Consider the following 14,936-nt stretch of genomic DNA (forward strand, 5'->3'; position numbering starts at 1 on the left):
TCCCTTTAGGATCTTATACGTTTCAATCAGATCCCCCCTCAACCTTCTAAATTCCAACGAGTACAAGCCCAGTTCATCCAGTCTTTCTTCATATGAAAGTCCTGCCATCCCAGGAATCAATCTGGTGAACCTTCTTTGTACTCCCTCTATGGCAAAGATGTCTTTCCTCAGATTAGGGGACCAAAACTGCACACAATACTCCAGGTGTGGTCTCACCAAGGCCTTGTACAACTGCAGTAGTACCTCCCTGCTCCTGTACTCGAATCCTCTCGCTATAAATGCCAGCATACCGTTCGCCTTTTTCACCGCCTGCTGTACCTGCATGCCCACTTTCAATGACTGGTGTAAAATGACACCCAGGTCTCGTTGCACCTCGTTGCATCACCACTTGGAAGTTGAAGCAAAACCAGTAGCTTAATAGCAGTAAATGTAATAGTTTAGGATTTGCAGGAAACATGGGGACTATGGGCTATCCACCACAAAATAATAATAATAATCAGCATTAGCCTTGGCCCAAACTTTTAAAAAAGATCAACTACACTCACCATTTATGGTTTTTAGAGAAGCACAATCCATCTGTTGTTGTGATTGGTGGTGAAAGCATCAATGATTTTCTGGATGTCAAGTGCTTTGGTCCTCCGGCTATTTGTTGCCAACAGGGCCAAGTTGCTGTTCCGAGCATCGCCGCTGCTATTCCTTAGGTAGTTTTTGAGGCGTCTGAGGCAAGAGAAACTCCGTTTGCATGAGGCAGATGTCACAGGTAGAGTCAGAGATATGCAGATTAGTTTGTATAAATCTATAAATGCATCGCCGTAGGGTCTCATTGGAGCTAGAAATTCCACTGTGTCATTCACTGTCTCTCCTTGCTAGAGACTCAACCATAGCTCTCATATACTCACGATTTTCTTGGGCAATCTTTGCATGTCCTTTGTCAAGCATATTTCCCAATCTTGAACCGTCTTGTTTTCTCAGTCTGAATTCAGCCCGTGCCTCCATCGCAAACTTATGGGCTGCACGTACATGGTGGGTTTTGAAAGCTGTTGTAGCTTTCCGCCAGATGCGGTAACTGGTGACAGTGAAGGTAGGCTCAGAATGGAGCCCATGTCCTCCACACAGGAAATGCCTGCGTGCGAAGCAGAACGTAGTATCTTTCGTGATCGAATATTCTAGTTAGTGAAAACAGCCACAAGTAAAACTCCTTTGCTGATTGCCAAACTGTTGCGAAGGGTACTTTTTCAATGCTGGCCGACTGGGTCGTTCCTCGGGCTGCTGGCTGACACTAACAGTATTCCCACTAGCACCAAGAGCAGCTTCATCCACGTTCTCTTCCGAGTCCCGCTCCATTTCTTGTTCCTCTACATCGCCCTCACACTCCTTCGATGAACTGCAGTCGTCCTCATCCCCACTGACTTCTTCTGTATGTCACTTTCAATTAAGACAGGCTCGGGCTCAGACAACACTGATTCCTCTGGATGAGGTTGTTTTCTCACTAAAAATCCATCCATTTTTTCCTCCAGTCCCACTGAAGGGGTTCGGCCCGAAGCGTCGACTGTACTTTTTTTCCAGAGATGCTGCCTGGCCTGCTGAGTTCCTCCAACATTTTGTGTGTGTTGCTCGGATTTCCAGCATCTGCAGATTTTCCCTTGTTTGTGTTTTATTTTCCTTCATTCTTTCTCTTACACCAAGCACTTTACCCCGCCTCAGACGACGTTACTAGGGGCATTGTGAAGTGAGGCAGCGTCAGCCACTGTTGCCCCGTTGTAAAAGGCAGCGCAACAATGCGCCTTGTCCGGGGCAGCGGCGCCCGGGGGCATTGTCTCGCTGGCGGGCCAGCTCTCCGTCGTTGCTGGGGTGGTCATCCCCTGGCTGTAAAGCCGCAGTCGGGCCAGGTCGTGCAGCCGAACGGAAGGTGCTGTTGCCCGGGGAACCGAAGAGACGCCGCGACTCCGCGGGAGAGCTCGGCGCACACCGATTGCAGTTACAGGACACGGCTCGGAGCTGCCAGACCGCCGGACGGAAGCAGTCCGAACTGGAATCTGGAGGGCAGGTCGGCGATACGCTTTTAAAGTTTTAAAACAGGCCGAGTGAGAGAAGTTTCAACAGGATTCTTTTATGCAGAAAGAGCGGAGTGAGAGCTGTCCCGTTTGGATGCGGCTCGTCCAACGCCGCGAGTGTGACCTCGTTGCCTGTGTGTGTGAGGGCGGGAGGGTGCTTGTGCGAGTCAGTGTTTCCTTCGAGGAGTGTGACTGGCAACCATCATATAATGTTCATTTCAGTGTGAACACTTGTGTGAGTGTGGCTCCATCATGAGCACTAGCCTCACAACTATCGAGGGCATCTTTAATAGGCAATGCCTCAAATCACTAAGGGCCCTCTCCTGAATGCTCTCTTCCCATCTCTACACTGAGGATGAGGTACAGACCCACACTAAATGTTTTAGGAACAGCTCCAACGTCATCAGATTTCTGAACTTTTGGCACTCTTCTTGTACGGCTTACTTTTATTTACATTTCTTATGGTTACATTTCTTAATAGTTATCTTATGTATTGCACTGAATTCCGCCACGACACGGTCTCACTGGTTCTGATGAAGGCCCGAAAAGTCGACTGTTAATTCCCCTCTGTAGAAGCTGCCTAACTTGCTGAATTCCTCCAGCATTTTATGTGCGTTTCACTTGTTTGTATCTGCTTTTGAGCTTTGACTGTTGAAGTCAGTGGAACTCAATTCTGGGGATGGTAGGCATTTACATTATACAGTACTATATGCTTATTCATCGCTCTAAGGCGTTACAGGGTTGTAAAGAGCTTACACATTGGCCTTCAGAAATCCAGATGTTGAATACAAGAGTTGGGATGTTGCACTGAAGTGGTACAAGACGGTAGTGAGGCACAGTCTGGAGTATTGTGTGTCGTTCTGGTCACCTACTTACTGGAAAGATGCCAATAAGGGCGAAAGAGTGCAGAGAAAATGTACAAGTGTGTTGCTCGGACTGGAGGACCTGAACTATAGGGAAAGGTTGAATACATTCGTACTTCATTCCCTGGAGTGCAGGAGAATGAGGGAGAGCTATTGGAGGTATACAGAACTGAGGGGTATAGACAGAGTGAATGCATGCAGGCTCCCCTCCACTACCCCCCCCCCCAGGTTGGGTGAGACTAGAACTGGACATCATGGGTTAAGGGTGAAGGGTGAACTAGGGGAAACTGAGGGGCGGTTTCCTCCAAAGGGTGGTATGAGCTGCCACTGGAAGCGGTGGATGTGGGTTTAATTGTAACAATTAAGAAAAGTTTGGATAGGTAATGGATGGGAGTGGTATGGAGGGCAAGGTCTGAGTGCAGGTAGTTGGAACTAGGTGGGAGGCCAGGTTGGCACTGACTAGATGGGCTGAAGGGCTTGTTTCTGTGCTGTGGTGTTTTATAACTACGGCAGAATTATCTGTAAGGATGATCTGTTTTGTATCCCTGTCTGTGTGTGTAAAGATGGGTATGTCCGTGAGGACACCGTGTTAAGAGTGGATGGTGAATTTGTATTTGGAAGTATCAGAGCCTGGTTCTATCAGAGTACGTCATAAGAAATAGGAGTGAGATATCTGTCCCTTCAGGCTTGCTGTGCCATTCAACAAGATCATGGCTGGTTGTCTTCATGCTCATGCCTATGGCCAAACCCTTTGTTTTATTGAGATGCAGTGTGGAATAGCCCCTTCCAGCCCTTCGAGCCACACAGCCCAGCAATCCCGATTTAATCAGCGCCTGATCATGGGGTAATTTACAATGACCAATTAACCCACCAACCTGCATGTCTTTGATACTAAACTCATAGGCAACAAGATAACTGAAAGTCAGGAGCAGCTGGTTGAGTCCTGATGAAGGGTTTCTGCCCAAAATGTTGATTGTACTCTTTTCCACAGATGCTGCCTGGCTTGCTAAGTTCTTCCAGCATTTTGTGTGTGTTGCTCGTATTTCCAGCATCTGTAGATTTTCTCTTGTTAGCAACTGTTTGAGGCTAGTCGGTTCGAATGAGTAAACAAGGACTTTGGACGGGAGCTGGGTCTAAATGGGCTGCAGGTGACTCCTATTAGCTGGATTGAAACTAGGAGGAGCTTGCATGTGAAGGTCTGATAGGACTCCTAACCCCCCCGCCACCCCACCCACAGCCAGCCCCCAATGGCCCAGGATGGGTGCGGTGGAACTCCTCAATAAGTGATGGATCCAAAATGTAACTGGGCGGCATTCAAGATCTCTCCTCTAGGCCATACTCTTCCCAGTCGACTGTGTACTGCACACCCTGATCCCAATGATGTAAATCCATCAGCTGGTAAACCATGTATACTGGACCACCTTCCAACATCCTTGGTTCCAGAGGTGCAGGTTTAGTGGGTTGAGTAGTCTATGGACAACAGGTTTGAAGGACATGTGGAAGGTGGCAGCTGGAGATGGTAAGTGACTTGATCGATGCAAAGGGTGATCTTAAAGGGACCGATGAACCAGGCTTGTGGGAGCCAGTGCACAGGGGCATATCTCGGGTGGACTGTAGGGCACCGTCTTCAGGCCTGCGTAGTCTGGCTGAGTGCCAACAGTAGTTAACCTGGCAGCAGTAGCTATGGTTGACAGTTAGGATGGACCTCCATGCCTCTGTTCTGGAATTAGTGTACCAGGAGATGGAGCAGAAGGTTTGACAGAATACTGGGCCCCAGTCCAACACAATGTTGTTACGGAAGCTGTGAAGGTAGACTACATGTTGGAGAGCCAGGTCTGCCCTCTCTGTGGCTAATGAAGGGCAAGTGAGCCATCTTGGAGAACTGGTCATGGTCACCATGGTCCCATCAGAAGGTGGCAAACCTGTGATGAAATCCATGGTGATGTGGGACCATGGGCACTGAGGAACCAGTATGAGGTACAGGATCCCAGAGGCTGGTGGAATTGGACTGGGGACAATGAGAGCAGGCAACAACAAGCTGATGTACATCTTGGCTACCAGAACATGGGTTGCAGAAAACATTGGGTTTATCATGAGTCCTGATGGCTAGATATGGGCAAAGAGTGGGCCCACAATAGTGCCTCAGAGTGCATGGCCTCTGGCACATAAATGCGGTTGTCAGGTGTGTCAGCATGAGCCTGCTTTGGCCATAGGACCTAGCAGATCTGTTTCTCGAGGAGCCAGATGATCAGTGTGAGGATCTGTGAAGATGGAATGATGGGCTGAGGGTTTCATCTGGGTTAGACTGTTGAGACAGGGCGTCCACCTTAGTGTTCTTGGAAACGGGTCGGTAGGAGATGGTGAAATTGAATTGCCCAATGAAGAGGGCACAGGGAGCCTGAAGTGGGTTGAGTTATTGGGTCCGTTGTAGGGATATGAGGTTCTGGTGGTCAGTCCAGATCAGGAAAGGCTTAGTGTTTTTCATCAGCCAATGTCTCTGTTCCTCCAATGTCCATTTAATGGCGAGTAGCTCCTGATCTGCTACTCCATACCGGTGCTGTGTAGAGCTGAACTTGCATGAAAAGAAGACACAAGGGTGTGTCTTCCCTTCTAGTCCTTACTGGGAAATGATGGTCCCAGTGCCCACCTGAACCACAAAAAGACTGGAGGGGTTTGGATGGTGGAGAATAGGAGCGATGGTGAAGTATCTCCTGAGTTCCTCAAATGCATGGTTAGACTAGGTTATCCGGGAAGAGGTGACTTGGTGAGGGAGATGAGAGGAGCAGCAATTCAGCTGTAGTTTCTGATGAGCTGGCAGTAGAAACTGGAGGAATGCAAGAAGTGACGTAGTTGTTTGAGGGAGCATGGTCCAGGCCATTCAATGACAGCATGTACTTTCTCTGGTTCCATAGTTGTGTCTTGGAGGGAGAGGACATAACCCAGGAAGGAAATGACTGGGATATGGAACCAGCGTTTTTCTAACTGCAGTACAGCTGGTTTTCGAGGAAATGCTGAAGGACTGAACAGATATGACAGACATGGTCATGGAAATGCCTGAAGAAGATACAGATGTTGTCAAAGTAGATGAACACACATGTACCTCTGTAGTATGCCTCGGAGGATTTCGTTAATGAAGGTTTGGAGAACGGCTGGATTGTTGGAAATTCAGGAAGGCATCACCAAGTATTCTAGTGGCCATTGGGTGTTCAGGGTGCTCCCTTCCACTCGCAGATACAGATCAGGTTGTATGCACTCTGTTGAGCCAGTTTGATGAAGATCTGGGCCCCGTGGAGTGTTTTGAAAGTGCTGTCCATCCAGGGGAGAGGCTAGTGCTTCTTAATGATGGCTTTTTGTTTGAGCCTACAGAGGTTGAGGTAGGGACAGAGATTTCTATCTTTCATTTTGACAGAAGAATCCTGCACTGGCTGGGTACTGGGATTGTCAAATGAAGCCATTATGATGTTCATGCTCTTGGGCCGGGCGGGGGGGGAGCATGGGTTAAAAGAGCTCTCCCTAACTGCATGGATTCCGGGGATGGTGCTGAGAGTGTCCTGCAGCCTGATATGGTTTTCTGAGAACTGGGGTTCTGACTGATGAGCTGGAAGGCCCATCCATAGGAAGCTTGTCAATTTGGAGGGTCAGAGTGATAATACTTTCAAGGTCTCTGGACATCTGCCTGGTAGATGGCTGGTCTTTTGAACACCCTGAGAGACCATGATCGTAATGGGCCAGCAGCAGTTCCACATTTGAACAGTGGTCCTCCATGAGGATCCTACATTCCAGAGTGTGACCTTGATACAGAGAAAGTATCTGATTCACTGCCCCCCGGGTGGTCGAAAACTGGCGCATCTCAGCAGTAAATTCCACATATTTATTGTAAATGGTAATTTTATTGTCCCAGTTAGTTGTGGTCCAGGTCAGAGCTCGTCCAATCACAAGAGAAATGACAAAGGCAATCTTGGCTCAGTCCGTAGAATACAGAGATGACTGGAGTTTGAAGTTTAAGGTGCAATGGGACAGGAAGTTGTGACATCAGGTTGGGAAATCTGTTGAAGCGTTTGGTATTGGAATCGGAGGCTCAAAGGGCAGAGGTTGATTGTCATGGGGTTTCTGTATCAAGACAGAGTTGGAAGAGACTAGTGTGTAGATGGTCAATGGTTTTCTGCTGCTTCTGGATTGTGTGCTCATGTTGACGGATGACTTCCTTTAGGCAAGCATATTCTGCTGGGTCAATCGATGGTTCACCCATCTGGAAATTTACAGGAGGCTTGACCCAAAAGCAGAGCAACGAGGACAATTTAGTGATGAGTGTTAACTACAAAATAACAAGCCACGAGGAGCCACAAACCAAGGGAGAACAGATACTAAACTCTCAGGAACCAAAGTAACTGAAGACTAGGAGCAATTGGTTGAGGTTGGTTGGTTCCAATGAGTAAACAAGGATCGTGGACGTGAGCTGGGTTTAAATAGGGTACAAGTGATGAGTTGGAAACGAGTGGCAGGTGACTCTTATTGGCTGGATAGAGACTTGGAGGAGCCTACATTTTCAGGCCAGATACAACTTCCCGTGTGGCACTGATCGAAAAGTTTTAGAAGTTCAGCTCCTCCAGTGTTAGGTAGCTGAGGAAGTCAGTAAACTTCCAGTAAGGTGTTTGGGTCGGTTTGTATGTGTATGGGTTGGTTTGTGTGTGTATGTTGTCACCCAGCCAGTGTTTAGCTTAATTTTAGCCTTTATTTAGCAATTCCAGGAAACCACTTGCTTTACTAAGCATTTTGTTCAACATGCCCCAGTAGAAGAAGAAGAAGAAAGCCCCTAACTTCGAGTGGAGTCATCAGGACGCCGTCTGTGATGGCAATTTTTTTTTAGCAGGGTTTCTTATTTTTACGAGGCTGAGTTGCTAGCTTGATGCTCAACCCAGCACGGATGGAAAGCATGCAAGGAAGCCGGCTGGATTCAAACTCAGGAGCTTTCGCTCCGAAGTCTGGTGCTGATGTCACTATACCACCAGCTGGCTTAAACATGCCTCAGTACTTTCATAGAATTATGGACACACACGTCCCTCTGTTCCTGCACACCCTTTAAACTGTACTACTTGGTTCTTGTTCTCTGTCAGTCACTGCATAGTTCTCTGTATAACTTCTGATCTGTTACCTGTCTCCTCATTCTGTCCGTCTGTCTGATTCAGATTCTGATTCATTTATTTATCACATGTACATCGTAACATACATGTACATAACATACATCGTACATCATAACATACAGTGAAATGTGTCATTTGTGTTAACAACCAGCAACTTAAGGATGTGCTAGACGCAGCCTGCAAATGTCACCACACATTCTGGTACCAACATAGCATGCTCACAAAGTTCAGATGAACAACACAAGCAACCACAACAACAACAGAACACAGCAACAAAACAACAGCAAAACAAACCCCTTTCCTCCATCCCGCCCAACCATTCACTCACACGCACAATAACAGGTAAGTCTCCAGGCATTTTATGCAGTGTATCATCTGTTAACACTTGCTGACCGATAATTGCATATGGGCAGTATTTACACAGCATTTGCTCAAATCGAGGTCCCTTTAATTGGAACATCACGACGTTCCTGTTTGGTTGAACCCCACATCATACTGACCCTAGACGTATCTTGTTTACGGAAGGTGGCCTTCTCACACTGAGTCTTGTGGCTGTTAGCAGAGTTCGCTAATGAGTTGAGTTTGTGTATGAGCCCCAGTGAGAGGGTTACACAGATATAATATCACTCATGAACTGGAATATTGTTCAGGTATTCTGGTCTGATCTAATCAGTGGTTTACGAATGGTAGAAAGGTGTTGCCAGATTAGAAGTTGAATCTTTCCTTGCATGGCCCATAGGCTACAATGTAGTCCTGCTGCATAAATAGAAACAGGAGAAGACCATTTGGCCCTCGGTACTCACTCTATTGTTTAATAAGACTGTTATTGATTTTCCAAATCAGCCCTATTTTTCCTGTATTAATTCCATACCACTTGATTCCTTCAATTTAGGAGATCTAAAGCTTTACTGGAGCTGCATCTAGTCTACAGGTCTTCGGACTCTCAACTCTGGTATTTCCTGTTCATGCACCCTTTACACAGTTCTCCCAGCCATTTCTTAATATCACTTGGTCTCAATTCAGTTGGATGTTTCCATGATGATCAGGATGACATGAGGAAGCTGAGGTGTAACTTCTGGTCTGCACTGCTGGTTGTAAATGTGTCAAGCTTGTCATTAGCACTCATGTGCTGGGCTGCACATCACCGAAGGTCAGGTTGTTCTTGGCATCTCTTCCTCCCATTTGCTGTTTAATTGTCCACCACCTTTCATGAGTAGATGCTGTAGAATTGCAAAGCTTCAGTTTCAAAGTCAGAGTAAATACAGTATATTATCAAAGTGTCTATAGGTCAGCATACACTACCTTAAGATTCATTTTCCCACAGGCATTTACAGGTGGTTAAAGAAATACAAAAGAATTATTAAAAATAACAGATAAAAGACTGAGAAACAAACACTGCACAAAAGAAGACAAGCTATGCAAATAATAGATAAATAATACTGAGAATATGAACTGTAAGTTCATGAGTTGTAGAGTTGTTGAAAGTGAGTCTGTAGGTTGTGGGATCAGCTCAGTGTTGTGGTGAGTGAAGTTATCCACGCCAGTTTGGGAGCCTGATGGTTGCAGGGTAATAACTGTTCCTGAAACTGGTGGTATTAGACAAAAGATCCCTATAGCTCCTGTCAGGCATGCACAGGCGGGCATCTCCCATTCTTCACCCCACTAGCAGGAGTCACCTGCCACTTGTTTCCAATTCATTACCTGCAGCCTATTTAAACCAGCTGTCATCCACATTCCTTGTGAAGGCATTGATGGCTGTGGACCACTTGGTGCTGATAAATGGGATTAGTACAGATGGATATTTGTGGTCAGTGTGGACATGGTTGATCCAAGGGCCTGTCTTTGTTCTGTATGACTTTATGACTGTGCAGTGGTCATGTATACCAATTCTATCAAAAATAGATGTGTCTGCAACAAGTAGGCTGGTGAGAACAAAGACAAGTAGGTTTATCCCTGCTACCTGCTACAGTTCCATTCTGGCAGCACTTTCTCCTCAGCACTCAGCCAGCTTAGTCAATGGTTAAGGTACCAAGCCTTTCATCTATGGATGAGAGATAGTGAAGTCCCCCACTCTGAATAGATTCTGTACCCTTGCCACTTTCACGTAAAGAATACCATTACATGCTGGCTGTGTGCAGAAAATATTTTAATGAACGGTCAGCACAGAGCCGTTTTCTGCCTGGATTGCAGGGCATAGCTTCTGGGTATAGTTCCGTGAATGTGGATATGTTGGAACATATGTGATTATCTCCTACAATGCAAAACCAAGCAGCATAAATGACAACAAGGTTTTGCTGCCAGATGAGTTCAACACCTTTAATGCTTGCTTTGATCAACAGAATAGAAAGGCACCTTCATGAACCCCTACAGACCAACGACTGTGTGATCTCAGTCTCTGAGGCTGACATGAGAGTGTCCGAAGGAGGGTGAACCCATGGAAAACATCTCGCTCAGATGGTGTACCTGGCCGAATATTGAAGACCCGTGCTAATCAACTTTGCTGATATCTTCAACCTCTCACTTCAGTAGTCTGAGGTACCCCATCTGCTTCAAGTAGGCATCAGTCATGCCATTTCCAAAGAAGAATGTGGTTAGCTGCCTCCTTGACCATCAACCGGTACCACTTACATCCACTGCAATGAAGTGCTTCAAGACGTCGGTCATGAAGCATATCAACTCCTGCCTGAGGAGTGATCTGGATCCAGTCTAATTTGACTACATCACAACAGGTCAACAGCAGATTCCATTTCATTGGGTCTTTATTCAGCTCTGAACATGTGGACAATGAAGATGCATTCATTAGGATGCTTTTCATTGACTACATCTTAGCATTCAACACTTTCATCCTCTCAAAACACATCACTAAGCTCAAAGTCCTGAGCCTCAATACCACTCAGTACAACTGGATCTTCAATTTCCTCACTGGCAGACCTCAGTTAATAAAGATTGGCACAGGTCCACCACAGGGCTACGTGCTTAGCCTCCTGCTCTACTCACTTTATACTTATGATTGTGTGGCTAAGTAAAGCTCCAAATAAACGCTTAAGTTGGCTGACGAAACTACTGTTGTTGGCTGAATCATAGGTGGTGACAAATCGGCATTTAGGAGGGAGATTGAAATGTAGTTGAATGATGCCACAATTTTTATTTTTTATTAAGTGAAATCGTGAACAATAGCCAGATCAGAAATGCTGATCAAGTCAACTAGTTCCCAAGGAGAACTCTGATAGGCCAATCAGGTGGTTCACTGCTGCTCAGCGATAGAACACAAAAAAAAAATCATATGTACAATTAACAAAACATTAAAAAATAGTAGAAATACTGGAGTCATGATGAAGTCTGCTGGAGAGAGACATTTATACACATGCTGCCCTCCATAATTCAAAGAGATTGAAGGATAAGGTTGCAGGGTGACAAAACATGGCAGGAGCACTTGGAACTAAAAGCTAATCCCTACTGGGAGAAAACAGCACCTGTATCCTAATCCTCTAATTTTCCACAAATTTTGCAATATTATATGCCATCTTTTTTGCTTTTATGCTGTCTTTGACTTTTCAGCTGTGGGTGCCTCATCCTCCATTTAGACTACTTCTTCATCTTCAGGATGTAGCTGTCCTGCACCTTTCAAATTTGCCCCAGAAGCACCAGCCATTACTGTTCTGCTATTATTCATGTTGGTGTCCCCTTCCAGTCAACTCTGGCCAGCTGCTCTCTCATGCATCTGTAATTCCTTTTGCGCCACTGTAATATTGATACTGTACATGTGATTTTAGCTTCTCCTCAAAATTCAGGATGAATTCTATTATATTATGATCACAATCTCCTAAGGGTTCCTTTACCTTAAGATCCCTAATCAAATCTGGGTCATTACGTAACAACCGATTCAGGATTGTCATGCCCCTACTGGACTAATCCACAAGCTGCTCTATAAAGCCATCTTGCAGGCATTCTAGAAATTTCCTTTCTTGGGATCAAGCACCAACCTGATTTTCGCAATATACCTGCTTATTGAAATCCTCATGACTATCACGACATTGTCCTTTTTGCATGTCTTTTGTGTCTCCTATTGTAATTTGTAGCCCACATCCTGGCTACTCTTTAGGGTCCTGTATATTACTTGCGTTGAGATCTTTTTACTCTTGCAGTTTCTTAACTCTACCCACAAGGATTCTACTTCTTCCAATCCTACTGTATGTCACCTCTTTCAAAGGATTTGATTTCATGTTTTATCAACAAAACCACCCCCCCTCCCCCTCCCCCCAGCTTACTGCCTGTCCTTTAATTCGTATCCTTGGATATTAAGCAGGAGTGGATCACTCTGTTTATCTTTAATAATCCTGCTCTGGCGTCCATCACTAATGTGGCCGGTTATCCACTTCACCGTCATTTTGCTGCACTATCGCTGCGTTGGTTGGTTCCCTTAAAATTCAGAAATCCACAAATCACTCTTTCCAATAAAATCAGTGATCGAATCTCCACTCTCCCCTGCGTAAGAAATTTACCAAGATTCATGATCCACTGAGTGAAGAAATTAGTTGTCATGTCGTTCTTGAATCGCCAACCTCTCTCCTGATCAAATAACAAAAGGTTAGAGACAGTAGGTCAGTTAAGTCTTTATTTAAGACTGTTCAGCCAGTGGGAACATCCCTGCAATGCAGCTGAACAAGCCCTGTAAGAATCTTGAAATTTTAATGCGATCTGCTTTTTGACTTATTCAAACTTGTCTTTTTACTGATGCTGGCAAGTTATAAAGTTTAGCTGCCAGTGATGCTTGCAATTCAGATGATAATGATTGCATGCAGAGTCATTATAATGATTGGCCAACACAAAGTTATGTTCTTTTTATTGTGTCTAAAGTCTACATTCTCGTGTTCTATAGTGCAGTCAGTACATTTACAGACCCTTGCATCTACAGAGCCGCTTTCTGCCTGAGAGCAGTCAACGGGTTCAGGCTGGTTGTTCATTGCTATCAAGTTACCCCTCAGGTTTTCCATACAGAGTGGCATTGAGGTGTTTCGATTTATCTACCTGTGAAGAGCAGTTTCGTCAACACAATCCCTCACTCACTTGTTCCCCAACCCCAGCCAAACCACCTCCTGATCTGTTGGAACCCATCTGCCAATTCAATTAATTTCTTGTTTTGTTTTTCACAAAAATTGTAAACAGATTATTTTAACTTCTGTTTCTTAATCTAACCAGGTGACTGCAGTGCATTTGAACCATGGCAGACGTAGAAAAAATACCTTTAAACATAAAGAATGTTCTTTTTTTTGAACAGGTAAGAAATAGGTAGTTTTTTTAAAATTCAATTTTAAAAAAACAGAAATAAATAAGAAAATTCTGTTCCTACAGACAAGCTTGAGAAAGTTTCTTAAAGAACAGAAGACGATCCAAGATGATCTGCAATCTGAACTAAGTACTTCAACCATAAAGCCTCACCTGGTTAGGTAAGATAACTGCTGATCCTTGCTGATCCTGGAGTTCTGAACATGAGGGACAAACATAATGATGAGGATAAGCCTATTCTGAGAACTTATTCTGCAGCTTAGACCTTGCAAGTGCAATCCAGCAGACATGTAATGATTTTCTATCTATGGCACCCTGAAATGGATTGTCTTTACATACTGCAGTGGAGGATTTCTTAATGACAGATTTCACGAATCAAGCAGGAAATATAAAAATAAATGTCCATTGAAGAATTCAGGAAAAATTTCCTTGCCTGGCAAGTACAAGTGCTGTCATTGAGTCAGAGCATCGAAATGTTCAGTCTAAGATATCCATGCTGACCATTGTGCCCACCAAATTAGCCCCACTTGCGTGCATTTGGCCTCTCTAAACTTGTGCTATCCATGTACTTATCCGATTATCTTTTGAATGTTGTTATTGTACCTGCATCTACCACATTCTCTGGCAAACTCATTCCTTATAGGCACCACATTCTGCATGAAGAAGTTGCTCTTCAAGTCCCATTTAAATCTTTCACCTTTCACCTTAAAACCTGTCTTCTAGTTTTCAGTTCTCCTTCCCTGAGAAAAAGACCATGTGCGTTCACTCTAACCATGCTCCTCTTGATTTTATACACATCTATACGGTCATCTTTCAGTCTCCTGCGCTGCAAAGGAATAAGTTCTATAACTCAGGCACTCGAGTCCTGGCAGCATTCTCTGTACTCTCTCAAGTTTCATGGTGCCTTTCCTATAACAGGGTGCTCAAAACTGTATACAATAATCCAATTGCAGTTATATCAATATCTTGTACAGATGCAAAATTATGTCTCAAAACCTGTTCTCGGCACCCTGATTGATGAAGGCCATGCATCAAACCTTGTCTACCTGTAATTCTGCTTTCAGTGAACCATGTGCCTATACTTCTCAGTCCCTCTGTTCCACAACACTCCCCAGAGCCTGACCATTCACTGTATGAAGCCTACTGTTTTGACTCCCCCAGAGTATGATATTTTGTCCCATGGACTGAGAGGGGAAGCTAGTTAGAAGGCTCGCGAGTTAGTAGTTGGTAGTAAAGTGGACGCTGCCTGGCCTGCAAACTGTCTTTACCAAAAGCTCCCTTTTGGGAAGTGCTATATGGCTACTAAAAAAAAGCTTCACTTAAGCTCATCTTAAAAATTTCTTCTGCCTGGTGGTTAATCTGATCAACCATTGTGGTTAGCCCCCCACCATCCCCACCCTCATTCCCCTCTATCTATTACCCCTGTCACTGCAGTGTAAACACTTTAAGCCACATTTTATAAAGCTGTTTATATTTTAAATACATGCTGGTATTTGTGTATTTATGCACACTTTATTCCATATCTGTACTTTAACCTCAAACTTTATTTTTATGTAATTCTTACTCTTTATCATTGCTGAATGTTGTTTTTT

General features: G+C 44.8%; 1 protein-coding gene across 1 annotated transcript in view; it reads left to right on the forward strand.

Annotated features, from left to right (window-relative positions):
• Positions 1–551: 551 nt before the first annotated feature.
• The window catches only part of LOC134359586 (uncharacterized), a 117,566-nt gene continuing 103,181 nt past the window's right edge, over positions 552–14,936 (forward strand). The window contains exons 1-3 of the mRNA XM_063073085.1: positions 552–2,047; positions 13,258–13,336; positions 13,411–13,505. Of these exons, the coding sequence (XP_062929155.1) occupies positions 13,280–13,336; positions 13,411–13,505 (152 nt within the window). The 5' untranslated portion in view covers positions 552–2,047; positions 13,258–13,279. The remainder of the gene's footprint in view (positions 2,048–13,257; positions 13,337–13,410; positions 13,506–14,936) is intronic.

Source organism: Mobula hypostoma, chromosome 20, assembly GCF_963921235.1.
Source record: "Mobula hypostoma chromosome 20, sMobHyp1.1, whole genome shotgun sequence".
NCBI classification, from domain to species: domain Eukaryota; kingdom Metazoa; phylum Chordata; class Chondrichthyes; order Myliobatiformes; family Myliobatidae; genus Mobula; species Mobula hypostoma.